Here is a 27,545-nt window from a genome sequence, read left to right as displayed (position 1 = left end):
ATCATACCTGCATACGATACTGGAGAATTTTCCAGAACTAAATGAGATGAAGCAATAAACGTTTTTTATGGCTCTATATTCATCGTTAAAAAACAATAATGATCAGTGGGGCATATTTCTTTTTTATTGAAGTCCTCTAGAACAAAAAATAGTATCTCATAACAATAGACCAAGTTATTTATTGAGCGGGAAATATAATTGTGGGATGATTTGCGTTTGAAAATTTATATCGAACTTAGGTGTATTTCTTCATCCAATAAAGACGTATATGAATATAGAGTCTTATATCGAGAAAACCTCAAATAACTTGAATAAGTTGAATGAAACAACGTATATATTAAGCATAATGTGGTTCCTATTGACAATAACATTCTATATTCGTTGTTGTTTTGATGATTTCACATTTTTTTGGCGATTTTTCTCAAGACCTGTTAATATAAGTTTGATATCCTATCCTTAACCAGGACTTCTGATGTTTCCTATCCCAAGTGAGAATAATAAAGATTTAATTGTAACATATATATGATAATAATAATTTCGAGATCATATAAACCTGAAGTCATTTTGTGGATGATTTGTTTCTTATATTCACACGAAAAAAACTACATAGTTTGCCGATATTTTTGAGCGAAAAAAGGTGATTTTTCGAATTTCCTATTATGTTGTGTGTTTCGGCACTACCGTGTACATTTCTGAATGGAAAGTTTCTGTTTCTCCCCCTAAATGGAAATTTCTTGGATTACGTAAAAATTATTTTCTGCCTACCCCTGTATATTTCGTCTTCGCCCGCCATCTGTGTTTTAGCAGTGGAAGTACAACCACCGAGGTGAAGGAACCTACCTACATGAGACCAACCGAAAAAGTTATCTGTGTTCTATAGATGAATACTTTCACTAATCATATCCAGATGGCGAACATGTCGAAAAAATAAACCATAACCCAACTAAATAATCTAATCATAATAAACATCTAGTTATTAGAATTTCAAAATAATATTGCAAAAGAGGATAACATAAGACAAGGCATATGAATGGGTATATCGAAATGGGTATGAAGTTATTCCGACCATCAACTATAACTTTGATAATAGTAACAACTTTGTATATATTGATATCCAAAGTGATATTCGACAAGATTTATGCGACTTCCCAAGTAATAGTTGATGAAGAATTTCACCTACCCCTGGGGGAAGCTTATTGTCGATATGATTTCAATCAGGTGGGTTTGAATAATTTATGCTGACAGCACTATTATATTATTATTGGTTTTTAGTGGGATCCTAAAGTGACTACATTTCCTGGTTTGTATCTGCTCAGTACGTTGCTCTTCGGCTATTTCAATTTGTGCTCAACCTATTGGCTACGATTGGTTTCATTCATAAGTTCTACCTGTAATATTATACTGTTCTATGTAACTCTGAAAAGCTACAACAAAGAGGTACTGGAAAATTTGATGCAAAATCTCGAAAATCTCATTAGAGATGTGTTTTTAGGTCGCATGGAAAAATATATTCTCCGCAATCAATTTATCAATACTGCCGCCACTATATTTCTTTAGTCACATCTATTACACTGATGTTTCTTCAATTATGATTACAATGTTACTGTTAATCAGTGCAAGGAAGGAATATCATTATCTAGCTTCAATCTTTGGTGAGGAGAGCAAATGAGTATAAAACAAATCTCGTTAAAATTCCTCTTTACAGGTGTTCTCGCAATAATGATGAGGCAAACCAATGTTATATGGATTGGAATGTTATTCGGGGATTATATACTGAAGCAGCTCTTTGTGCTTTCTTCGGAAAATAATGAGCATATAAAAACAATTAAAATTCCTTTGAAGGTACTAAGCATTTCTTTCTCTATTCCAACTTTTCACTGAATTTAGAACAACAAATTTAATTTAATAAACAGATTGATGAAAGTCAGTAATTAGCAGTTACATCTTTTTCAGGATGTTCAACATCTGACCAAGATGATTTTGACAAGACCAACTCATATCTTGAAGAAGGCCAACATGCAACTTGTTATAAATTGTTCGGTATATATGTCGGTTCTATGCTGTTTTTTATTGTTTGTTTATTGGAATGGAAGTATAGTTGTAGGTGATAAAACTGCACATGAAGCTACAGTACACATTGTTCAAATGTTTTATTTTGCAACATTCACCTTACTTTTTGGTTGGCCACATTTCCTGAGCAGCATTTCGCCATTTTTTAGATTTGCTCGAAGGAATAAGATTCTAATGTTGGCATTAATTGGAATCTGTCTCTGCATTGTGCACTTCAATACATTGGTTCATAAATACATGCTTGCAGATAATCGCCACTATATATTTTATATTTGGAATAGATTTTACGGTAGATATTATCTTTTTCGTTATGGTATGATTGTTGTCTACATGTTTGCTATATATGGAATTTTGTATAAAATATGGGACAGTAATGATATTAGTTTTCTGCTCATGTATGTGTCAGCAACAATTTTGGTGCTTATAATGCAGAAACTGATAGAATTTCGTTATTATTTGTTCCCTTATATTCTGTTCCGTCTTCAGATCAAAAAAACAACCCTTACTATTTTAGTTTTGGAAAATCTGACATATATGGCTGTGAACGCATTCACTTTCTATATGTTTTTCAATAAAGAAATTATTTGGGATTCTTACGATTATCCCCAAAGACTTATTTGGTGAATATTTATTTACTATCATCACTATAAATTTTTTTGTGATCAAACGAAGGCATTTCATAATTGTTTTCATCCTATTATGGAAACTAGAATTACATTGGATGCGAATGTAAAAATTATAATATTTTCGATCAGAGTGCAATATTTTTATAAAGGATGTTTTTTTGGAAATTATATCAATCAAACTTCCACTGATGATATGTTTCGATTTCGAACTGAAAAACTGAATTAGGTACATGATTTTTACTAGCAAGAGTTATTTAATCACTTCACATGTTTATTATAGTAGCTTCTTCAGGTGTGTAAAGGTTTACATGTGAAAATCATGTAATTCAGTTTATTAGTTTAATTCCGGATTTTCATCAGGTATCGGCCACATTAATCAATATTTCGATTTCTACCAAAGAAACAGCCTGGTTCCTGTTTTGTATGATTGTTTGGCACCTTTATGTACTTTTTTGTATATATTTTCAATGAAAATCGTTGCACATAAATCTTAGATACAAATATTTGACCGTGCCAATCTTTTTATGTGTCACTGTTTGTTTCTCATGTCATTAAATAATACTTATAAAGAATGGAACTCTTCAATCCTATTATTATAAACAATATAAATCTGAATTACATGATTTCTCATTAGAATGAGTACTAGCTTCAAAGGAAAGGTTTCCCGCAGAAAAAGTCAATGAGATAACACAACCATTATTTTCAATAATCCGATATATTCAGTTTCTACAAAGGTGTATTTAGTACGAGTGAAAAAATGTTTCAAGTCTTGTAGAAAGTAGATATTTCCAAGTATGGATTCATGAAGAAAATATTTACTGCTTAAATAACAGCATTTAAAGTTCAACACATATACAAATAAAAAGAATAAAAATTAAGTATAAAACATACAGTCTGTTTAAAATAAAATAAAGCTTATGGCTTTGGTCCAGGTATAGAATAAACGTTTTGCATATTAGGAATGTTGGGATAAACAGCGTAGAACATTGGACTACCGTTAAATGAATTTGGGTTAGGGTTGACAGCATTAGTATCGTATGCAAAATTTGGATCGGGTCTTGTCATAGGACTTGGGAAAAATATTGATGGACCAGGAGGACCGCATTGGTATTGATTCTGAGGTGGGGGCATTACGTTCATTGGGGAATTTTGGGGCAAGTCACCAACGGAAGTCATAAAATTTGGGTACGGGGAAGGTATCATAATTGGTGTAACTGGACTAGACACGTAAGGCGAATTCATGACAGGAATATATAAGGGACAAGGCAGACCGTTGTATGGCGATTGGTACTGATAAGAATGATGAATAGTTGGACTGTCATTCCTTACTGCTAGGGGTTGTACAAATTTTTTATCCTTTGTTGATCTGGTAGGTGCAACGTGATGAGGTTTAATGACATTTATAGGCGGGATATGTCCTTCCACTCGATTAATTTGGTTTTGATCATTTTCATCATTTGCTATATTTTCATCCACGTTGAAATTACTAGACTCAGTTGCCGCACAAACTTCTTGAGTTACGAGAATACTAGGTGTTACACCACATACTTCCATTGTACACTCCTTATTTTCATTTGTCAATTGACTGTTTCCAGATGGAATTGGACTAGCCATTTTCTCAATCATTGGTTTTGTTATAACTGCGTCGACTATTTGTTCTTCTGGACTCACCTTTGTTGACGCAGTTGGTTTATTCCTGATGTCAATGGGAGGCAGGCTAAGTTTAGGTTTGCTAACATTGCAATTTCTTCTCATATTTTCCAATCCATGACGCCGCCATTGGAGTATATCTTGGTAGTTTACTCCCATATAGTTTCTTGCTTTTGCATTAGCGCCTTTTAATTCTAATACCGAAATTATCTTATCTGCAGATACTGCTGCGGCAAACATGAGAGGTGTTAAACCTAGAATCGAAATAAATTATTTTGAAAAATTAAAAATCACTCTTTTTGTATACAATATTAATTCAGCAAATTCCATGAAAGAGTCTATTTATTTCTGCAGGCAAGAGTTCAAGCGAAGTGAAGAATTTTCTTGGCAACAATATTGGCTCAGGAACAAATGAGACTAACTTCAATATATAAAAGTTTTGAGGACAAAATGAATTTAGAATAGAATATTTTCGGGGTCATTGAAAAGGGTAGTTACCAGTTTTCCAAGTAATTGCGTTCAGATCGAATCCTTGTGAAATTAAAATTCGCAGCAAGTGCGTCTTCTTGAAAACAATAGCTAAAGATATCGGTGATAGATTTTCTTGAATCCGATTCCTTGAAATGCCACCTTTCAGCATATGACAAAGAACTGTATCAACCAATTCATGATTACCATTCGCTATACTCAAGTTGAAGCAATTCACCCCTGAAAAAAATTGTCTTATCAATACTTATTAGGGAAACAAATTTCAGGAAAGAAGGAAAACAGAGAATGTAGAATTTTCCCGATTTTTGAAAAATGCCCTCTACCACCTTTTCATAAAAATTTTAGTCCTTAGGAAGTTTTAAATTCAAAATTTCACAATATCAGAGTGTTGATTGTCATAAGAAGCTTGTGGGACGCAACGAAGTATATGAGGTAGATCAACATTCAAAAATGGATCTACTTGATTGAAAAGAAGTTCCTTAACTCACCTAGTTTGTTTTTTCTCGTAATGTCGGCCCCCTTTTCTAATAATAATTTCACGGCTTCAATATGACCATTTCTAATGGCCATCATTAAGGGTGTCCATCCCATGAAGTTTTCAGCGTCAATTTTCTGATCAGAGGACTCTAGGTCTTGCTTCATGGTGTCTATCATACCGAAAGCAGCTGAAAAATGTAAATTCGAATTTTTATCCATGCTAAGAAGCTGTCCGGAATCATTTTCTTCGGTTTCTTCGTCGCTCGTCACTTCGTTCTCGAGTTGTTCTTCGATTAAATTATCGAGGGGTTGCTGTTGTTTTGGGGAAATTTCTTCTGCCATTTTTATTGCTTTCAAGTTACGATTCGTGCAACATAATTCGACTAAAATTATCTCGAAATAGAAACGTGTTTTCGAATTTTTATGGTAGGGATAATAAGCAAATGTGTTCCCAATCTAAACACATGTACAACATCGAATGTATTCCTATGTACTTTAGTACATATTGAATGATTTTTATGAAACCCTTCTGACAATGTTATTTATTTATACAATTTGTCTACAGAAAACATGTTTCAGACGTCGCGGCTAAACGCAAATTTAAACGTGCGATGCCGCGAGAACTTTTGTAAAGTATAGGAGATTAAACAGAACACCTAATGCTGTTGTATGTATAAATTTTATCTCTTTCGAAAAACGAACGAACGATAGAACGAACAAAATGCACTTAATATAATGAATTTTAATCACCTTCAAGATCTTCCGGAGACCTTGGCTGCACTTGGTTTGGATTAGTGACTGCCTGAAAAAGCTGTTGAGGGTTCCTTTGGTGATGTTTTCCTGGCTGAAAGACCTTCATAGTATTGATTCTTTATCGATTGTCTCACACAGGGCGAGAGCACTGAATAGGTATAAAAATAAGAGTTTTATCGTAGATAAATATAATGAAAGGTATGTATCTATACTTAACTCGATAATTCCTCATTTGTGTGAAGGTAAACCTGAAAATGCTATTGTGATAGTTTAATTATGGATTTTCATCAAGTATCAGCCACATAATGCAGTGATAACGAATCCAGTATGTGATTATGCAGAGATGTATTCATAAATGCTACTTAGAAGGTATAATATTCCAAAAAATTTACTCTACCTCTCGAATTTGGAAGAATTAAACTTGATGACCAATTTCTGTTACTAATTCAGTTAAAAATTGCTACTATAGATAAATAAACTACCTTCAACATACACTGAACCGTTTGATAAATAATGGAAATTGTAATAACTCATTCTAAAAAGTATGTTCCAGAACAGACTCTGCTTAATGTGACTAATCTACCACTCAATTGTTTTCATTCATCTTAAATTTGTAGAGAAAGTTTTTTTTTCAATTTATTATAAACCCTTTCTGACGATAAAAATATATCATAAGGTAATCAAGTCGCAGAATATAAAATTCATCATTTTCCTCCAAAAATTCCCTTTAGATCCTATAAATATCAACATCAAAAAGTATAATACAAGGGACATCCAATAAATATTCTTATTCAAAAAAGATTTAACTATTAGTTTTTTCTTGTAGACCATCAAGTATTTCAGCTGAACCATTTCATTATCAGTCACTACAATATACTTCTCTGGTATCTCTCCTATACTATTTGCATTAATTGAACGCCTCTTATGGATGGAATCTGCAAAAAAAAGTTCATCATGGACGTTACTTTTTCTTGAATTTATTTCTACATTACCTCTACATTTAACTTTGTCTATGTCATTTATTATATCACAAACAGCAATAATGCTGTGACTATTCCCTAAACTGCTTCTTTTCCATGTTTGACCATATGGTGAAAAATGGGCACTAATTGAAAGTTCACTCGAAAAATAAATTCCTTTCCCAAAAATAGTTTCCTTGAAAAAATCCATTAATTTTTTTTCTAAACAACACTTTCAATACATACTTTTTCTGAACTAAAATGTTGCTGTAAACCAAAATTCAATATAGAATAGAAATTCTCCACTCGACTCCCATGAAAGCCTGAAATGATTCCTTTTTCACCTATTCTTCTCCTGAATAATGAATCATTCTTGACACAGTGATGTATTTTGAATACATAGTCAGGTTGAAAATTTTTAGCTATATTCTCATTTAGGACAATACTTTCCTGCAAAATAACACATAGAAAAAATATTATCTTTTAGTTTATATACATACAAATGGAACTTCTTCAAGTAAAGGAAAGGCTTTTTCGATAAACAACCAAGAAAATAAATCGGTTATCTTATTCGAATAACTTTCAGGGCAGCTCTTAAACTCTTCTAAGGATGGGATGGTATCACACAGTTCCCTCTGAAATTCATTAAATCAAATGATTACAGCCAATTTTGTTTATAATTCGTCTTACAAGAGCGGTTACATCCTCTATGCCATTCTCAACAAAACTTGGTGGAAATGGTTTCAAACATTTGCCAGACTTATACGAATTCAAAGCAGCAATAAACAGAGAAAGGATCATTTCACAGCCATTGTTATTCGTTTCCATTATACGAACTAGAACATTTAAAATCTGGCGATTCTCGACACAATTTCCTTTTGTTTGTAAGAAGGTTATATCTTTGATACAACCCTCAATTCCCATCTTGAAAACAAATCTAAAAATACAATCAAAGATATTACGCCACTGTATGGATATCTGAAGTGGAGATATTACTTATGTGAAATTTTTGAATACAATAAAAACACAAACCTAAAAACAATAATAAAACTTCATTTTTTAGGTTAGGTGTTCATCACATATAAAACAGAGTTCTTCTATTTTTTGATCTGTCTCTAGATAGCGCCATCTACACATTGATAGTAAAAGTTTTCTATGCACCTACGTCATAGAATGAAGAATTCTATATTCATAGAGCACAAAATACACCATAGACAACCAATACTTTTGATGTTCTGTGGTTATGTCATAGTTTTCCATGATAGTGTTCCGTGGTCTTGTATATACAGTGTGGACCATAATAAATATATATTTAATTGAAACTCAAAAATATAATCTGAGGATCGTTTCAAGTCTTCACTTGTGGATTATATTAGACTCGTGAAGTAAATAAGCGTCCCAACTATCCTGAGATATAATAATAATTTATTTGTATTGTTAACAGCGTCAATAAAAAACTTAAGGGGGCCAGTTGTTCTACGTTTTTTCTCATATTCATACATACAATATTTTGCATAGTTCAACAATCTCAAATCACAATTATTCATATAAATAAAGGCTATAAAAAAATAATCTTTCCCTCAATGTCAGTAAGGGTTGGACAGAAACCTTGAACAAATAATTCAATGTCATGGTGTAGTTTAGTTATTCAGTCCAACTATTTTTGTAAGCTGCTATGAAGCTCAATTTTTGCTTTGTAGTCTATACATATTTCTTGTTGTTCGATGATCTGTCTCACGAGATTGATTTTTTTAATTTGCAAAATCTGATTTTCTTTGTGAAGAAGTTCCATTACTTTATCCAAATTCTCACTGTGTTGCACAAGAGATGGAATAATTTTTTTATTTTTCAACTGGGCTAGGAGATTATCAATTTCTTTGTGTTCAATCTGTATGGCTTTAATAAGATTTGCACGAAGCTGCAATAAATAATTATTCTTTATTCTCATGAGAGAGATAGCCTTGTCTATATTCATAAGATTCCCACTATCTTGCACTTTGAAAAACTCATCAGGCTCGACATCCTCGAAATTTTCGAAATCGGTAATTTTATGAGGAAATTTCAACTCTGGTGATTGTTCTCTGTCAAAGTGACGATCATCAGAATCAGTTTCAAAGATCGATTCAACCTTGGGTGTAGTTTGGACCAATTGTTCAGTTTTGAGAGAAAACAAGTTTTGAGCTAAAACTGCTGAATCAACATTCTCAGTTTGGGTTGCAGGTGGTTTCCAATCATCAGGCATTTCAAACTCAGAGGGAAAAGATATTTCGTTTGCAATTTTTTCTTTCAGATGTTCCTCCTTTGTTGCGATGGAAGGGTTCTTCTCAATCGTCTCATGATGTGATACATCTTTGTCCTTTTGAAAGCTCTTCATTTTCCTCTGGAAAATTATATTAGTATACAATTCATTTATATTTTATTTCTCCAATTAATTCACCAAAATATCATGCAAGAAAGTAAGATAGATTCCAAAAGATACCTTCAGTTGAGTAATAATCCTTTGGACTTCCCAAAGGAGTTCTTCCCTCTGCTTAATTATACATCCACAATTCATTTCCATATGAATCTGGTTCAATAAGGATTCTTGCTTCTCTAGTTCTTTCTGAATATCTTCTGCAGTAGAAGGAAGGGGGGATCCAGCACTTAGTGGTGGTACATAACGGGTTAGAATTAATTCGGGAAATAAAGCTCTACTGTGCTGAATAAGAGCCGTCAGGAGTCTTGATGATACATGAAAAGTGTGATTGAGTGAAGCTCCTAGATTAGTCCGACTCATCTTATTGATTCGTTCCTACAAATTAAACACCAATGAACGACTTTCAACCCCTAAAATATATGTTACACTTACATTCAAACTGATATTATCCAAATGAATGAGTAGCCAGGATAATAATAATTTATTCAAAGGGGGTAAATTGTCTATAAGAATTCTAAGGTGCTTTTCTCTTGTTGCAGAACTCAGAATAGCACCTGCCTCTTCAAATCTTATCAACAAATCGTTGGTGAAAAGTGGATCTGGTAAATCCCTACAATCAGAATTTGTTATTGGAATTGATACAATAATAACATAAATTTATAACCTCAGAAACATTTTCAGTAGACTGGTAGTTGTTGGTACATCATAATCGAATAAATTGACATTTTCCCTATTGTTGAACATTTTTCTGATTTGAACAACTTTAGACTTTGTTCCACTGACTTTATATATTCCCTCAAAAGACATTCCTGCTACTTCCAAATAATCTATACACTGCCGCACAGGCAATGGAATATCTAGACCATCATGGCATTTGCTCCTTTCTACAGATAATTCTAAACTAACTCCAAATATTGGCAACGCATCTAAAACATAAGATGTAAATGTTAGGAAACATGTATTCAAAATCGAAATCACAGATTTAATATTGGCTGGACAGCTTTCAGAGTGATAATTTAACATGTATAAATAGTGTCTGAGGTCACAAGATACCTGCAAGGCTGCAATACTCCTCGCCACTCTTGACTTTTTTATGTTTATCTAATTTTCCTTTCTCTACTTTTTTTTCAAGCTTCTTGTCTTTTTCTTTCTTCTTATCTATAACATCTTTTTCCTTAGATTTGTCCCTCCTTTCTTTGGATTTCGAACTGAACTTGAAAGACTTTGCTTTTTTATATTTAGAAGGACTCCTAGAAAAACTGTCATTTCAAAAACTACACTCGAGTCATCAATTCTCTATTGTAATTTGAGTAAAGGTTCCATTATGTACTCGTTAAATGCATTTGAGCACCTTACTCCGAAGTGAAAACAAACGTATCAAAAACCCATTATAGGAAAGTTCTGAGACAAGGATATTTGGCACCTGAATTGATTATATTCGAAATTCACCAATTATCGAACGAAACTTGCCTAGATTTTGAGTTGTCATCACCAGAGCTCTCCCCTTCTAGGGCTGCATATCCTTTTTCCTTATCCTTCTTATCTTTTTTATCCTTTTTCTTGCCAATTAATGAGTCATTCTTCGCGGCTTCATCACTAACTGTTAGGTCATAAAAACAATTTTTTATAGACGTTGTATAACATATAGTATTCGAACTTACAGTCACTATCATCTTTACATTTCTTACTGGATTCTGTTCCGTACAATCCAGGAAATTCTTTCATTACATCAGGGCTATCAAAATCCATTGTTGGCTACTATTCTGCTTCCATATTAAAATAAATATAAAAGTAATTGCAAATAACTACTGTTTCCTTTTATTTACTCGAATATATTTAACAGATCATTTCATTCATTTCTTTAATTTCCACACATACGCATGCTCATTGAGTCGCAAATTTCCTTCATTCATAGAAAAAATAAACAGAAATTGTCAGATTTCTGCGCATGCTTGGTAATTGATTTAAATAGGATGTATACAGGGTGAGTCTTTAACTTCTACATGTATTTTAACATAAGGTTCCTTCCGCCAAATGAAATACTTTCTTCAGCTACGATTTTTCCTGATTCGGATCAGGTAAAGAGAAAATTATTCAGGAAAGTGCGTGTCTGGATCAATATTGTGCCATACAATGAGGACATCCAAAGGGTATTTATCAGACCTGTTGTCTCTGAATTTGCAGACTCACACCTTCAATTTGACGAATGCTGATTTAATTTCCCATTTCGATTTTATCTTCAAAAATCCAGCTAAGTTATTGCTCCCTCGTTTCTTATTATTGTTAGTGTGTTCCAAGAGCTTTCTGCCGATTGTTCTAAGTGCTCAAATGATGTTCATACGACATAGCTTCAACAATAAAACCCCAGAATCACAATGAGCTGAAGCCTTTGAGCATGCAATGAGGAAATAACAGATTTGCAGATCAATTAACTATGCTGCGTTTCAAGTATATTATATCTGGTACTTAGAATAACTTTTCAATGCTTTTTCGAAACCTCCTGTTGTACTGAAAGTGGAATCAAATGAACACCTTGACCTTAGTATTTTGTGTAAAATTATTTCTTTCATACAGTTGAGAATTTTTTGAAAATTAGGAAATATCAAAAATATCCATGACGATATCATTTTGACAATAATTGTCAGAGTGAAAATTAGGATAAGTGTCACTGTGCTGAAATATCAATTTTGAAGAAGCAAGAGTGGATTGGAGGTGAGTTTGAGTAATTTTATGTGGGAGATTATGAGGAATACTTGTTTAAATCAAAATGACCCACTCATAAATTGAATAAAGGTCGAATTCATTATTGGACTGCCGTCAATTCCACGGCATAAGGTTTGAGCGAAGTTTCAATGGAAAGAAAACCAAAGTTTTGTTCTTGTCGGCTAGCGGTTCATCATGAATCGGGAAGAGTCCAGTAAGTGTTAATTGAACGAATCGATTGATAACTGACAGATGAGCTATAACAATTATCTTTTGTAGATGGTGCGTGGGACAGCAAGGAGATTGGCAACAAAAACTCAAAAGATTAGTTTTTTTACCAGCAATCCTACTACCCCTTGTTATTGTAATCATTTTCATCACCAAATATGCAGATGCTGAAGATCTTTCAACCGAAAAAGGTCCTTCTGAGTTTGATTTTTTCAAAATACCTCGACTTTGATTTTTCCTATCTTTCTAGCTCCAATATCTAATCCACCCAAAGGGCAGGTGGATCTTTTTCTCGTCGAGGAGAACCTCCAAGACCACCTTTACGACACCCTTGAAACGAAGTTCTTGAGAGAGATGGTGAGTAGGGGTCTTCCAAAGTATCACGATTAATCTAAATCTGTTTTCAGGAATACGGACTCGATTATTACAAATTTGGAAAAGGGTTCAATGCTCCAATAAAGGTAGGTACGTCTTGTTTAAGGAATTGCTTTGCCAAACCTTCTATTTCCCTCTTTTTAACTGAAATCTGTTGGCTATTTTGGGATGAGCTCTTAAACCACGACACGTGTTTCGCTATTACAATGGCATCTTCAGGTGTGTGAAGGTTATCAGTAGCGAAACACGTGTAGTATGGATTTTCGTCAAAATTCAAATCAAATTAGTAATTATTTAACAAAAATTCTTCTGGAAATACGAAATCAGCCAGTTATGGTATTTTGATAGGTTTTTAACATAAATCCAAAGATCAGGTGTATTAAAAATATATTTCCGCCTTTCTTACAATAATTAGGAAAATAAACTATATTTAGTTTAGTACCCCAAATTTCTCTTTCATCCTCCATTAAGCTATATGATGAAAAATCTTTCGAATATGTAGGATAGAAGAATAAAGAGAAATGTGGATAAAAATCTTCTCGAATCTTTGAGAAATGCGGCAGGAACTAAGAAATCCAGTGATTCGACAGAAAGAAGTCAAGTTTTTTGGAAAAACGAAATGAATGAGGCAGAAATCAGAAAATTACAAAGTAAGTGCGCCTTTTTGAGAATCACTCCCAATTACATATTTTTCAATTTTTTATTCATACACTATTAAATTATTTTTTGAGAATGATAAGAAAAATGATTATCTTTATTAATAGGTAATATCATGAAGCGCTACATGGACAAGTCGGTAAATCCCTGTGATGATTTTTATAAATATGCATGCGGAAATTGGAAAAACTATTATAGTATTCCCCCTGAAAGAAATTCTTATGATACATTCGAAATCCTGAGGGAAAATCTGGATAATGTTCTTGGTGAATTATTGCTAGAAAATGATTCAAAAGGGGTGAGTACATTTTTTACATAATCTTAACGCAAATTGAAACTAATTGTTGTTTTAGGAACCAGGAATGTTGAAAGTATATGACCATCAACCATTCGAGAAAGGGTACCTACTCAATAATACTATCGATAGCTATCAAAACAGTTCGATGGATGCTACAACAAAAGCTAAATATTTTTTCCACTCATGCATGAATCAGAACAAAGTGAGGGAACGAGGAAACTCACCTCTCCTTAAATTATTAGAAGAACTTGGTGATTGGCCTATTCTCAAAAAAGAGTGGAAAGAGTCTGAATTCGATATTGTGTGGCTTATGGCCCAACTCAGATTATTCAACAATGATATACTAATATCCGAATGGGTTGGGCCTGATTTGAAAAATTCAGAGGAGTATATCATTCACTTGGACCAAACCACCCTTGGATTGCCATCAAGAGACTATTTCACCAATCCTCGACATTACAAGTACATTGAGGCATACAGAACATTTATTGTCACAGTGGCTCTCCTACTTGGAGCTCCCGAAGATACAGTACATCAGGATACAGACGATATCATTAAATTTGAAACGAAAATCGCAGAGGTACATGCACAAACTTTAAACTATCTCTACTTTGATTTTATGCTTGATATCTTTGAAGATTATGACTTCCCATGAAGACAGAAAGCATTTGGAAAGAATTTATTTGAGAACAACTATAGGTGCCTTGGCTCACTTTTTCCCTCAGCTCGATTGGATACGATATTTCAGTATGGTACTAGGAAAAGTAATGAGTCTTGATGATCCAGTGGCCTGTTTCTGTACAGCATACTTGCATAGACTGGTGGATTTATTGAGTAATACAAACTCTAGGTAAATATACTACACCGAGCTGTTACCACGTTTGGACTGATGTTGGTTTTTCAGAGTTGTAGCTAACTACTTATTATGGAGATTTATAAGACATAGAACGAATAACTTGGATGAAAGATTCCTATTAGCCAAGCAAAGGTTATGTTCCACGAGACTCTCATTAAGAAATAAGATTAAATCAATCGATAACATTTTAGGTTTTACTACATATTATTCGGAAAAGAGAAACCTCCAACCAGATGGCAATTCTGCATTCAACAGACAAATGCTAACATGGGAATGGCACTAGGAAAACTCTTTGTAGAAAAATATTTCGATGAACAGAGCAGAAAAGATGTAAGTTGATGGAATACGAAGAAATAGAGCATTTCTGAATTTTATCTGCTGTTTACTGTCTATTCGCTCTTTAGACCTTAGAAATGACCATACAACTTCAACAAGCTTTTCAAGACATTTTGAGTGAGAATACATGGATTGATTCATCTACCAAAGACTATGCGTTGATGAAGTTGAAGAACATTGATCTCAAAATTGGTTATCCTGATTTCATCACAAGCATGGCTGAATTGAATCGAAGATATATAGATGTTGAAATACACCCAGACTATTTTTTCGAAAACACCTTGAGCATCCTGAGACATCTAACTCGCTACGAGCAGAGAAAGGTTGGAAAAGAAGCTAACCGAACACTGTGGGGAACATCACCAGCTATCGTTAATGCTTACTACAGCCGAAACAAAAACCAAATCAGTACGCTTATCAAGAAGAATTCGAGATTATGAATCTTGATTCTCAATCTTTTTCAGTGTTTCCTGCAGGAATTCTGCAACCACCGTTTTATCATAAACACTTTCCGAAGGCTCTGAACTTTGGCGGAATAGGTGTAGTTATAGGACACGAGATTACACATGGATTTGATGACAAAGGGAGATTGTTCGATCAACATGGAAATCTGGATTATTGGTGGAAAGAGCCATCTGTTCTGGAGTTCCATACCAGGGCACAATGCATAATAGGCACGACTTTTCATGTTAAAAAATTTTAAATATTTGCAATTCAGATTGTCTACGATGAAAAATTGAATCTTGCTACCCACCCATTTAAATTTTTGTTATAGATCAGTATGGGGCCTATATGCTGCCTGAAGTTAACGCTAGAGTGAATGGATACTTGACACAAGGGGAAAATATTGCTGACAACGGTGGTTTGAAACAATCTTTCAGAGTAAGTATTCTATACTACGAATTAGGGACTTATCAATATAACTAATTGAAACAAATATTTTTGCACTCAAGGCTTATCAAAAATGGCGTAAAAAGCACCCCGAAGCTGAGGAATTCCTGCCTGGATTGAATCTCACTGGGGAACAACTATTTTTCTTGAATTTTGCTCAGGTAAAGTGACCACGTATTCCTTTTCAATATCAGGCTAACAAGACTTCACTACAGATTTGGTGTGGGATTCAAAGACCAGAAAGTGCCAAAACGAGACTGCAAACCGCTGTCCATTCACCTGGGATATTCAGGTATTCATAAAACTGCTACCAAAATCAATTACGGTCAAATAAATAAAAGATTTTATTGCGTATCTGCTTTACAGAGTACTAGGAACACTGAGCAACTCCATAGATTTTGCCCGAGAGTATAAATGCCCCCCTGATAGTTCAATGAACCCCTCATTCAAATGCGTACTCTGGTGATATACACTCTTGTATTGTTATAGACTATTTTGTATTTTTTGAGCGATATTGAAATAAATGAATTTTTGACTATTCGTGTCTTTAAATCTGTTCATAGCAGATAAAATAATAGTACGACCTCAATACGTTATCTACACTAAATCAGAAGTTCTTGTAATGATGTTCAAATCTATGGTAACCCTCGAAATTTACTGCAAAACAAGCTGCATTCACAGATGAAGTCATGGAAGGAGGACCACAGCTGAAGACGCCAATTCTAGGTGTCTGAAAAAAAAAAAATACATAAAAATCCCGAATAGAACAAAATCAAATGATCAATTTCAGTACAACGTTTAGACCCTTACATGTTCATGAAGAGTTTGGACCGTTTTGAAGATTTTCGCAAAACTTGGCCGTCCAAAGTGCGTTACAGCCTTGAGATTCGTGAAAAGAGATCTGTTTGCTACTCTTTGGTAATGCCTTTCCATAACATAAAGGAGTATCATGCGCAGGTCGAACTTTTCGAAAAATTGGGTGATGAATATGTGGCAACTGATCACATTTTTAACGTCCTTGTATTCGACTTCCCTGATTATATCTATCAACCATTCAAACTGCTTTTGTGTTCTTGAAACCCATATGAAGTATACCTGAAATTTAGTTTGGGTGTTGTTTGTCTGCGTTTTGATCTAAATATGTTCTCACCTTTTTACATCTGGTTTGTCCAGATCTGTAGGCTATATCTTTTAGAATACTTGCAAAAGGAGTTACTCCTATACCTCCTCCTATCAATATGGAAACATCGTAGTTATTCCAATCCTGATGGCCTTCTCCATATGGACCGTCTAAGTAAATCTGAAAAGTATTTCAATATTAAACAAGTAGACTGAGAAAAAAATCATGTTTATGCAATGAGCAATTGATTCTCACCTTTGGTAATTTCTTTGAATTTCCTAATGTATTCGCTTCTTCATATATAGTTCTGATGTGTGTTGTCCACGGTCCAACAGATCGAATATGTAATTTAAGTGTGTCTTCATTTGGACTAGATGTTAAGGTGAAAGGATGGTACTCGTGTTTATTCAAGGCCATACATGCTATTCTCACCCATTGGCCCGACTTGTATTGAAAATTATCGGGTTTCTGAAATTCCAACATAGTCACGCCTAAAAAAATAAAATATGGATAATGTAGCTTTCTGTCACTGATATATTCCAGTTTTCACTTACTTGAGGGCAAGACATCAGCTTTCACCACTGGAATTTCGATTTTTTTACGACTTATGCTAATCAGGGAATCAATGGTAAATAGAATAACTGGTCCCAGGAAAAAGTAATAAAAGAATGGTTCCTGAAACAATAATTAATAGCTAATCATATCTTATTGGCTTGATCCACTAGGTTTTAATACCTGTATAAGCCGTCCCATGCCATGAAGTATCATAAATATATAAAAAAGTGGATAAAGACTATGTGTATACCAAAACCAATTATAAATCTTGGATCTTACATAAGATAAGGCAAAAATGAACATCATCATCCAGATTAAGGTCAACATTATTCCAGTGAAACCAGTTATTGTTTGCCAACACCAATATTGAAATTTCGGCAGTTCATGAGTGCTACAAAACGAGTTATTTTACTCATTATAACTTTGCCTTTTATTGGAATACCTACGCATGGAAATAATTTCTGAACAAACAAGTCAAATCATCAGCTGTTTGAGTCGATATATGGTAGAAATTGAATGCATGACCAACAATATGCAAAACTGAAAAAATATTACAATTAAACATTACAAGTTGAAATATTTTATGTGCACCACGAATTACACAATGGAGACCCTTATAAACCCTTACCTGTAAAGAAAAATGCCCACCAAGCGATGTATTTATGTATTTCAACACTTGCATCGAATGGAAAATATTTATTGGCCACTGTGTCTCTCAGTATCGTTATTGTATTTCTGCACATGGTGACGAGGAGAGATGAATATGTGAACATCTGAGCTGAAGCTGCACCTCTGGTTATGGTCACTCCATATCCAGCTATTCTTCTCAGTCCAGAATGTTCTCTTTCAAAAGAATAATCTGTAAATTGAAGCGAATGTAAAAAATATTGAATCTGATCGATTTAATTTGATGTTGTAATACTCACAGTAAGCTCTTTCTAGGAAGATAATCCATAAAATGAGGGTATAGAGAGATAGCCAAAATATGTCTTTTGATTTCAACTCAACGTATTTCAGAAACTTGCTTGAAAACATTTTATCAGTCTGGTCTTTGGCGTACTCCTTATTGTCCAGGATTTTCTTTTGTTCTTGATCAATTATGTTAGACATGTAAGTATCTTCCGATTGTTCACTAGCTTCCCCTTTGAATCTTGAATTTATATCAACAGTTCTGGAAATCAACAATAAACACAACTTTCCAAAAATTTATCGAGTTTTGAGTTACCCATATATGTTTTCTATGGTATTTCGAGCCGTAGTAAGGTAAGAACCATCATCTTCGAAACCTTTAAAACCCAATTTTGCCTTATTCAAATTTACAATATCTCTACCCAGAATTTTAAGGAAATCTTGAAACTCCAATTCGCTCTTATTCTCACAGTGTGCTCTGGAAAGCATTCCATGTATGGTCTGTTTGAGTTTGTTCTCGGGAATATTTCCGCCAACTGTTTCTAAGAAACATCTGAAATTCAATTAAAATTACCACAACACATCCTTGATAGAAATTTAGTTCCAGTTCGTTCATTCTCACCTGATCATACTCTCAAAATCTTCAGCCTTCAAGACACCGGTATCATCTATGTCATACATCTTGAATAACAATTGAGCCTTCTGTTCTTCGTTCCCTTCTGCGAAAATGATCAAAAGACCAACAAATTCCCTGAAGGATATGAATCCGTTCCTGTCCTTATCAGCAAGGTAGAACATTCGTTTAACAAACTCGTTGTCAGGCTTCATGTTTAGAGATTCGGCGAATTCTAACACAGTTATTTCCGTGTTAATGATGTCCTTATCGTTAGAGCTAACAGCTAGTATTTCTGTTTTGGAATGATTGATTTTGAAAGCCTTGAAAATGATATTAAAATAAAACAAGAACCAAAAATATTGAACTGAACACACCTGAGCAAATACGACACGATAAAACATTTCCAACTTTTTTTGTCTATCTTTCTTCGTAGTAATTATGTTCAATGCATCTTTCCATTTGAATACTGATATCTCCTCATATTCTAGTTGAAATGTATCGATGAATTCCTTGAGTGCTTGTCTGAATTCATTCCTCTCTTTGTCTGTGGGAAAATGGAGTACCTATAAAATAAAAAAGTTGTTAGAATTGATCAAAAGTATATAAGAAAATGTTTCAATTATACTGAATGTTCTATTATTTACCAAATCATAACTATGACGGCTATTGATGACGAGATATGGCATATCAGTAACAACATAAATCTTGAAGACATTGGCAAAACCTAAGTCGATAGCTCTCATCAGATTTCCTTGCTGGCAAGTGATTTTAATCTGTTTATTAACTGTATCAAAGACAACAGCAATATTCTTGACTGGTTGTTTTTTGCTGATCCATTCTTGTGCTGAAAATATAATTGGAAACATTTAGATGTGAATCCTCACTTTCATAAATAGTATTGCAATGGTTTAAGAACATAAGATTACCTCCAAAAATCATTGAATTCATGTCTCCAGTACTTCGATGTACAGATTTCATTGTGGCGTTTGTACGCATCTGAGCATTGCGAATCATCATTCGATTTTTTTGTTGCACAAGAAAGAATATGAATGAAAAACAGCCTGAAATTAAATGAAAAATTATGATGATTTCAATGGTGAGTCAATGAGTATCATTCATATAATAAATAAGAGAATTACATAATTTTAACTGAAATCATCCATGACTCAACTCAACATGAAAACATTCTCTAAGTATTTTCAATAAATTTACCTATTACAAAAACTCCTAAGGCAGTAAACGTGCCAATATAAGGTGCCTCACTCTTCCAGAAATAGTCATATGAATATCCTTGTTTACATGTCTCCCCTAAAGATGTTTGATTTAAGAAAGGCAAATGCCAGCAATCAAACGGTGTTTGATTTTGTAATCGGCAAGGTTTCCATTCCAGTGAGCAGTTCTTAACGAGGGGTGCTGAAGAAAATATGAGAATCAGTCCCATAATTACCTTTTCTATGTAATAGTGAATTTTTTTAGAACCAAGATTTGATGAGTTATGTGTAATGAAGCAAAAAAGGTATATGAGACATCAAAATGAAACGAAACCAAACAGAACTATTCATACTTGAGAAATAAACAGAATTTATGCAAAAAACATACAATTTTCGTCCATGTTCATATTTCTGTGTGGTACATTGAAAGGAAACTCTGGTACATCTTCTGCATCCATCTTAGTGACTGCCATAATGATGTCATAAACCTTTAACTCTCTTATACGAGCAATGTCTTCTTGAGAAAACATTCTGAAAATAACATTTGATCATAACGAATAAGGAAGAAAACAAGTAATATTTACCCATTTTCCTTATTCTCAAACCAGAATCGATCCCCATCTCTTATTCTCCTGAATTGATCCAAAATTATTGTTTCAAACAATTCACCTGGTCCATCTCTAGTTTCCAAAATCCCCCCAACCCATACATCAACATCATCAGGGCTGTTGTACAAGGTAGTTAATTCCTTTTGGATCTGAAATATTGCATAATACTTATTACAACTAATTCTGGGTAATATTTCACTTTTAGTGATGAAGTAACACCAACTATGAGTTGCTGATGTTTTTTCTGTTTTCTAGATGACTTACAGTACTCGGTAAATGTTGAAAATGGCTAAAATTAACTGGTGCTAGTCCAAAAGCTTTTCTAGCTGCATTAAATCCTGGTAAGCCATGATCTCTGCCTCGCTGAATATTGATAGCCATAAGATCTCGTCTTGGGAATTCAAGAGGGCCAAAAACATTACCACGAAGGTCCTCAATTATTTTATGATCCTCTTCTTCACAAAGCTGAACAGACATACCTAGAAGCAAATGCTTGATGATGCTAAATGATTATTGATAAAATATAAATAAATATTTTATTTCACCATTTCACAAGCAATATTGTATTTAAATTTAATGACGTACCCATGAGTAGCCTATCAATATCTACGAAATCTTTTGAATTCTCAGCTTCAGGGGTCAAAATGGGGTCCTGTGGCCTCCAAAAAATATTACAAGTCCTAACTGCCGCATTCTTCCACGTATTAAATCTGTGTTTACATCCCTTCCTAATATAATCTCTCAGATAAACACCAGGCGTAACAAGAGTGTGTCCAAATCTGAATGCTGCAGCCTGAAAGAACTGGTCTATCTGCGGGTTGATACTTGGATCATATTCCTTATAACGGGGCAATTTTTTATTCAGAAGTGCTGGCAACCACTCATCAACGATTATGTGTTGCTGTGTAGCAATGACCCACTTCCTGGCTTCGTTGAAGATTTCTTCGCTAGACCAGTCAGGTTGCAGTTTTTTTATAGTCTCCGCAATGTAGTTATGCCAACGGAACCACATAATGCCAAAGGTGAGCAAGAATGCGTTTTCGTTTCCTCTCGGATTTCCAAGCTCTGAAAATTTCAAATGAAAATTGAAGCATAATTAGCTGAATACTTCTAATGTGATATCCTCAGTATACAGAGGAAAGGTGTCTACTTGAAACTAAAGGTGGGCTCTTTCTAGGTATAATCTTTTTATAGTTCTATACTAAAGCTACAAGTGAATAATTTGTCTTACTGAAGAATCGAGAAACTTCTGCAGTTTCATGTTGGGTAATGAACAACTTATGATGAAATGGTGGAGGAGGATTGGCCATGGGTAATCTTTGTGTATTGTAGGCGGGAAAAAGACCATCGTGGGAAGAGGCTAAGCTTCCATTGGGATGAATATTTCCGTTCTCATCCATTCTCAGCGAATCTGACCACTGTTTTGTTATACCATAAAATAGACCACCATCTATGTAAGGTGTAATTTCATTCAGCTGAAAAAGTTTTGAATAAATATTTTTTTCTCAGTTTTTATGATATAACATTAGAATAGAAATATATCCTCACCTGCTGTCTTGGGTTATTGGGATTTAGTCCTGTCCTTTGATCATAACGGGTTCTTAAAAGAGGTAATTCGGTATGTCCAGGAACTTTGGTGTAACTATGCCATTTTGGAATATTTATATTGAAGTACTCGGGTGGACATGCTGGCCTCTGGGCATCAAGGATTTCTTCAACCACTTGCTGACCTACCATTAGACAAATATTTTTAGGATTTTTTACATAAAAAACTTTAGGGGGTATTTTACCGAAGAAAACGAGAAGAGCATTCTTGCCAGTCCTTGAGTGGGTTCCAATGTCTCCCTTCAGAAGTTTTTCACTAAGTTCCAATGGATTTGGACGGTTTCTTCCTGAAGGTAGGTAAGTACCATCTTCATAGTCTGCTGGCCAGCGACGCAAAAGTGGTTTATCTATACCAGAATTATATTTATTTTAAACATCAAACATACAAGGTAATACAAGAAGATTCATGATTATAGCCACAATAGTGAACGCTCTCTTATAAGTAGTCTATTACCATACCAATTGCTCCAGAATCTGGCCTTGCAAGATTATTATAAAATCCGTCATAGCCCTCATATTCATAATGCCCTCGAGTGAACGTTTTATTCACATCTCCCCAAGATCCAGTGAGCAACCATTCTCCAAGAATATATTTCTTTTGCTTTCTCCTATCATAAGTTACAGGCCACTCATTTCTAGGAGGTTTCTTTCGGTAGTCAACAATGGTGGGCTCTATAATAATTGTTTTAATTGTATCAGTATTGAATGTATCATCATGATATGGGGTGAAATAATACAGATAATAATTTTAGCGATTCCTCATTCTAAGTTTCCACGTAAAGGAATAAAAATTAAATTAACACCCTTGGGAATCCAAGGTTTTATTTTATTGAAAAAGAAATTATTATTATTTTTTAAAGTTCTCACCTGTTGGTTTCGGTAAAATTCTGCTAGTACTAACATTCGAATTCGGAAGTTGACAATAAGTAGAGCTTATATAAAAGAGTAAAAAAACACTTAGCGGCCACATATTTGCAGACTAGCTCAACTGTAGTTGTTAAAACACAATAAAACCCTGAAGAGGAAACCACAAGATAGCTTATCATTGAAATTGGGATGGTCAAATGATGCAATCATCGGAATTCACACTAACTGAACGATGATAACTACAGTTTTATTCTTAGTTTTTCGGGGTTTTACTCTTGTGAAAATCTGAAATGTTATCATCTCAACTGATAAGTGAATTCTTACACGCCCGCATCTATATTGATATTGAATGTAACATAAAGGTGTCCACTGTGAATACCGGCAATATTTGGCGATAAAATAACATATATTTTATCAAAAATTCCATTATGTTACTGCAGTTTTTTGAGCTGTAAGGGAGATAATGTAGTACGAATATTTTGAATGGTTCATACCAACCTCAACCACCACTCCGTTTAAGTACAGGAAGAACTCAAGTACTCAACTTTTAACATACCCTCTGAAAGCTAATAAAACTCACCAAGGGAGTTTTTCAAAATTTTTTTAATGGCACTCAAATACGTGTAAAAATCGATATTGTTAAGCAAAAAAATTAATGACTTTTTTCTTGTGTGCTAGTTTCCAGCACCATTTCACCTTAGTATTCGACCCGCCAAAGCATGCACGACATGAAACATTCAAAAGGTAGGTAAAATAAATTTGAAAAAAATTTCAAAGAGCACAATGAAAGCCACTAGGACAGTGTTGTATGCCCATAAGGCTCATCAGTAGTATTTTTTCGGTTTACAATGTTCACATTCATATTAGTTGTGAGGATTTGCCAATATTAATTTTTTTTGTCCTTACATATAATAACTACTGAACCAGGTGTCTGATTTTGATGGGTATTTCACTAGAGTGTGGAGAATTTGCACATTATCATAACTATATGCTAGTTCACTTCAGGCATAGTTTTCACACATATTTTCGTGTGAAATACATAAAAAATTTCGATAAAATAGGAATGGAAAGAATACGAAATAAACTTTAAAATTCAACTCATTTTATTGACTAGATTTGAGTATGTTTTTAACAATAACAGTGGCAGATGAGGTAAATTAAGCTTAAATCAAATATTTTTTCTCATATTTCGACGTTTTCGTGCCATAACACTCTGCTTAAATAATGAACATGTATCCTCTCCTATATCTTCACTACTCCAGAGCTTGAGTTTGATGGGAAAATATACAAGACCAGCTAAAGTGATAACTAAAAAATAATTATTCTCCTGAGATAATTTGATATTAAAGAATAAAATTGAGGACTAAGTGCATTTTGAAACTAGTGTGAATAATAGAAAACAGAAAATTTCAAAAAACTACTCTTCTATCAACTCACAATCAAAGCTATCACAAAATTCAATACACATATCAAAATTAATTCAGAGTGATATATGTATATCTAAAATCAAATTGATTCTAAATTATTATCAACAAAAGATTGGAACGCCTTATATTCATAACATCTGAAAGAATAAATAAAAGGTTTCTTGCATGAAGTTTCACAAAGCAATTTTTCAGCTTTCAGAATATATTCAATAGTTCGAAGGACTTCGAGTAAAATCATAGAATATCCCTATGTATGCCACTAAAATGCCGATTATCAATTTTTCTCATACTTGCAACTTTCTGTTATTGAAATTCTGATCAACAAGTTCAAATATATTCATGAAAAGTATCCTCTGAGAACAGATGGAGCAGTTTCATTACTTCAAAACAGATACTGACGAATAAGACAAATTAAGCAACTGAGGTGCAGGTGGGGAGGCTGATTCATGTTCAAGTGACCAATAATAATTTCAAATGAGAATGTTGTTATCTTAAAAATCGTTCAATAGACTAGCATTCCATTCATATCCAGCATGCACAATACTATGAAAACTATTTGAACTGTATACTCACTATTCAGAACACAAGGAAAAATAACGTAAAAACTCAATGTTGCTGCTCGAAAATATATCGTTTCTGATAGATATAGAATTATTGTTACAAAGAGTGAACAAATTCCAATACTCACTATCCTGGAAATCTTATCAATCACTTTCAAATATCAGCTCACATAGTTGGATACTAAATATTGTTGTCTGAATCAAGGATAATTGAAAATCGGTACTGTTTTCATAAGATGAAAAATTATAATCTAAGTTAAAGGGCAGGAATCAGACAAACAGACATTTATCTTGGTTTCAATTCTACTTGTGTTTAGAGCAACATGTACAAGTCTAAAAAACCACAGCATAGTCTCTATACTGTGCTAAATCTAGTGGCATTTCATTCATGTGTTAGTATTAGATTCATATTATCAAAATATGTATTCAAGATATGAGCAATTGAGCTTATTATGGAGATGTATTTGGGTATACAGTGAAAAAATCATTTTAGATTTTCTACTCACCCTTTACATATTTCTTCTATTGCTGAGTTACCAAATATATGCCCATATATAATTAGATCTATCTGATTGTACAACCATTAATTATACCATTCAGACAGCAATTGTTAGCTACCTTTCATGAATGCTTTGTACTTACGGTTTGTAATGTATGAATAAGGTACAATGAATCAATACTAAAGCTTTCAGTACAGAGAAGAGTCCCAAGAGTCTTGAAGTGGTGAATTCACCTTAAAAAAATAATTCTTAATATTCAGAAAAAAAATATTGCCGCACCCTACCATCACTGTACTCATTTTCTGAGGTTTTATCCAAGAATGACTTCTTTTCAATATAACTTCTTATAGCTGTTCCTAAATCCATAAATGCTACAAAAGCAATCCAACCTCTGAAGGTATATAGCATTTTCTGCTCCATACTATTGGATTTTGAATTCTTTTATAATCGAGAAAATGAAATAGACATCAATTCCATTCGAATTCAATATGAATTTTATTAATTTACTGCAGGACATTTAAATTAACCTATAAAAATGATATTTGATGTTCTGTGATCATGATAGCAGACCACAGATAATGGTGAAAGAACCACCACAGAGACAGAGACTTTTTCCCTTTCTCTATGAACCACCACATCTATGGATGCACCATAGATCATCTTGAAGCAAAGAGTTACCCGAAGATTTTCCACATTTTCCCACAGAACACTTTTTATTGTTTTAGTTCTATGACCACGACATGATTTTCTGTGATGAATATACACAAGACCATAAAGTAAATATCGGATGTGTTCTGTGGACAAGACTGTGCAAAAATACTAAAATCTGACTAATACATAAAAACATAAAAGCAGAGTCTCTGATAAAAGTTAAGGTTCTGATCAACGCAGAATACATTGTTGTGGCGTCATGGTCACTTTGAAAATAAATATAAGACGCTTTGACTTCTCAAATAATCCTCCTGTTGAAAAAGCCAACATCGAATGTGACCCCGACATAAGTTATACTGAACTCAAAAGAAAAATAATGGACGCTTGTAAATTGATTGTATCTGAGCATAAAATCATAAAGCTTCGCAATAGTGAACTTGTACTGATCCCATATTCAATGATGCTAGAGAATGAAAAAGACACTTACTTTGTAGATGTTACAAACGTTAGTCAGGCACATGATACCGGTATGAATTTATTGCAGGATGCTTATATCAACTCTGTGTATTGTAAACTTAACAATATGGAAAGCCGCATTCAACAAGCGGAGAAGCTTTTACCACAATTAGAATGTATACAACGTACTCATCTAGAAGAAACTGTTAGTCACCTATCAAGTAAGGTATTATTTCTTAACCGCAGATTCGATGAAATTTTACCTCTACAGTGGCCACCTAAAACGCCCTATACAATGGCATAAATGAAAATTTTTAAGTGTAAGAAGTCAAAAATCTATCTCAAGCCATTGTGTGAATATAACTTCATTACATACTAATCTAAAATTGTATTGAATTCTTCATATTTAGGTTATTTTCTACCTACACTCATTTAATTGATAAAACTTGTATATAATTAATAGAATACTTTGTTTATACTGTTGCATCAAATGTATATATGTCGTTATTTTAATTGATATTTCTGATAGTATGGTGAATCTGGCTAAAAATATCTCAACTGGAACAAATTATTTTTATTTCAATCTATATTTTTTGTTCAAAAATTATATTATTTATGTATAAATACACCTTCACAATAAATACATGTTGAATATATCTCATCAATCAAAATAGTA

At 33.6% G+C, this 27,545-nt stretch overlaps 8 protein-coding genes across 10 annotated transcripts; 3 read left to right on the top strand and 5 right to left on the bottom strand.

The window, feature by feature from the left end:
* The first annotated feature begins 926 nt into the window (after positions 1–926).
* Positions 927–3,273, top strand: LOC123321282 (putative Dol-P-Glc:Glc(2)Man(9)GlcNAc(2)-PP-Dol alpha-1,2-glucosyltransferase). The gene is made up of 5 exons (XM_044908744.1): positions 927–1,218; positions 1,273–1,437; positions 1,493–1,652; positions 1,706–1,842; positions 1,954–3,273. Exons 1-5 carry the CDS (start codon positions 1,027–1,029, stop codon positions 2,692–2,694), a joined length of 1,395 nt encoding a protein of 464 aa, XP_044764679.1. The 5' UTR covers positions 927–1,026; the 3' UTR covers positions 2,695–3,273.
* Positions 3,274–3,379: 106 nt separating this feature from the next.
* LOC123321281 lies at positions 3,380–5,728 on the bottom strand. The gene is made up of 3 exons (XM_044908743.1): positions 5,324–5,728; positions 4,845–5,054; positions 3,380–4,600 (listed from the first exon to the last, which is right to left on the bottom strand). The coding sequence occupies exons 1-3, from the start codon at positions 5,652–5,654 to the stop codon at positions 3,612–3,614; spliced, it is 1,530 nt and encodes a 509-aa protein (XP_044764678.1). The 5' UTR covers positions 5,655–5,728; the 3' UTR covers positions 3,380–3,611.
* A 134-nt stretch (positions 5,729–5,862) lies between these two features.
* Positions 5,863–8,152, bottom strand: LOC123321284 (protein mono-ADP-ribosyltransferase PARP16-like). Of its 2 annotated transcripts, none has more exons than XM_044908747.1 (6): positions 8,057–8,152; positions 7,715–7,961; positions 7,525–7,659; positions 7,271–7,474; positions 7,058–7,220; positions 5,863–7,000 (listed from the first exon to the last, which is right to left on the bottom strand). In XM_044908747.1, exons 2-6 carry the CDS (start codon positions 7,946–7,948, stop codon positions 6,735–6,737), a joined length of 1,002 nt encoding a protein of 333 aa, XP_044764682.1. In that variant the 5' UTR covers positions 7,949–7,961; positions 8,057–8,152; the 3' UTR covers positions 5,863–6,734. The 2 variants fall into 2 exon arrangements, with proteins under 2 accessions (XP_044764682.1, XP_044764681.1); XM_044908746.1 differs by having other exon boundaries at positions 8,021–8,120.
* Positions 8,153–8,427: 275 nt separating this feature from the next.
* LOC123321897 (ralA-binding protein 1-like) lies at positions 8,428–11,336 on the bottom strand. The gene is made up of 7 exons (XM_044909683.1): positions 11,102–11,336; positions 10,911–11,040; positions 10,494–10,690; positions 10,105–10,366; positions 9,873–10,050; positions 9,504–9,815; positions 8,428–9,404 (listed from the first exon to the last, which is right to left on the bottom strand). Exons 1-7 carry the CDS (start codon positions 11,187–11,189, stop codon positions 8,682–8,684), a joined length of 1,890 nt encoding a protein of 629 aa, XP_044765618.1. The 5' UTR covers positions 11,190–11,336; the 3' UTR covers positions 8,428–8,681.
* A 682-nt stretch (positions 11,337–12,018) lies between these two features.
* On the top strand, positions 12,019–16,322 carry LOC123322153 (neprilysin-4). 2 transcript variants are annotated; one of them, XM_044910007.1, is made up of 17 exons: positions 12,019–12,152; positions 12,234–12,357; positions 12,423–12,562; positions 12,622–12,728; positions 12,779–12,832; positions 13,249–13,396; positions 13,511–13,701; positions 13,757–14,281; positions 14,340–14,551; positions 14,606–14,689; positions 14,749–14,887; positions 14,962–15,301; positions 15,358–15,567; positions 15,669–15,775; positions 15,847–15,945; positions 16,000–16,076; positions 16,151–16,322. In XM_044910007.1, exons 2-17 carry the CDS (start codon positions 12,293–12,295, stop codon positions 16,248–16,250), a joined length of 2,598 nt encoding a protein of 865 aa, XP_044765942.1. In that variant the 5' UTR covers positions 12,019–12,152; positions 12,234–12,292; the 3' UTR covers positions 16,251–16,322. The 2 variants fall into 2 exon arrangements, with proteins under 2 accessions (XP_044765942.1, XP_044765943.1); XM_044910008.1 differs by lacking the exon at positions 12,019–12,152 and having other exon boundaries at positions 12,161–12,357.
* LOC123322151 (dual oxidase 1-like) lies at positions 16,116–23,423 on the bottom strand. Its single transcript, XM_044910006.1, has 24 exons — positions 23,276–23,423; positions 22,868–23,080; positions 22,594–22,755; positions 22,352–22,533; positions 22,035–22,278; positions 21,389–21,868; positions 21,068–21,282; positions 20,780–20,952; positions 20,584–20,726; positions 20,197–20,397; positions 19,911–20,045; positions 19,629–19,828; positions 19,359–19,547; positions 18,991–19,304; positions 18,685–18,921; positions 18,386–18,630; positions 18,088–18,318; positions 17,906–17,999; positions 17,640–17,850; positions 17,459–17,579; positions 17,160–17,395; positions 16,935–17,084; positions 16,595–16,879; positions 16,116–16,514 (listed from the first exon to the last, which is right to left on the bottom strand). The coding sequence occupies exons 1-24, from the start codon at positions 23,376–23,378 to the stop codon at positions 16,392–16,394; spliced, it is 4,887 nt and encodes a 1,628-aa protein (XP_044765941.1). The 5' UTR covers positions 23,379–23,423; the 3' UTR covers positions 16,116–16,391.
* A 937-nt stretch (positions 23,424–24,360) lies between these two features.
* On the bottom strand, positions 24,361–26,333 carry LOC123322156. Its single transcript, XM_044910012.1, has 4 exons — positions 26,047–26,333; positions 25,905–25,995; positions 25,276–25,394; positions 24,361–24,583 (listed from the first exon to the last, which is right to left on the bottom strand). The coding sequence occupies exons 1-4, from the start codon at positions 26,180–26,182 to the stop codon at positions 24,444–24,446; spliced, it is 486 nt and encodes a 161-aa protein (XP_044765947.1). The 5' UTR covers positions 26,183–26,333; the 3' UTR covers positions 24,361–24,443.
* Positions 26,334–26,514: 181 nt separating this feature from the next.
* Positions 26,515–27,525, top strand: LOC123322155. The gene has a single exon (XM_044910010.1). The coding sequence runs from the start codon at positions 26,673–26,675 to the stop codon at positions 27,171–27,173; it is 501 nt and encodes a 166-aa protein (XP_044765945.1). The 5' UTR covers positions 26,515–26,672; the 3' UTR covers positions 27,174–27,525.
* The last annotated feature ends 20 nt before the right edge of the window (positions 27,526–27,545 follow it).

Source organism: Coccinella septempunctata, chromosome X (genome assembly GCF_907165205.1).
Source record: "Coccinella septempunctata chromosome X, icCocSept1.1, whole genome shotgun sequence".
Lineage (NCBI taxonomy): Eukaryota > Metazoa > Arthropoda > Insecta > Coleoptera > Coccinellidae > Coccinella > Coccinella septempunctata.
Note: the sequence above shows the minus strand (reverse complement) of the source record. Positions and strands in the feature narration are given on the sequence as shown.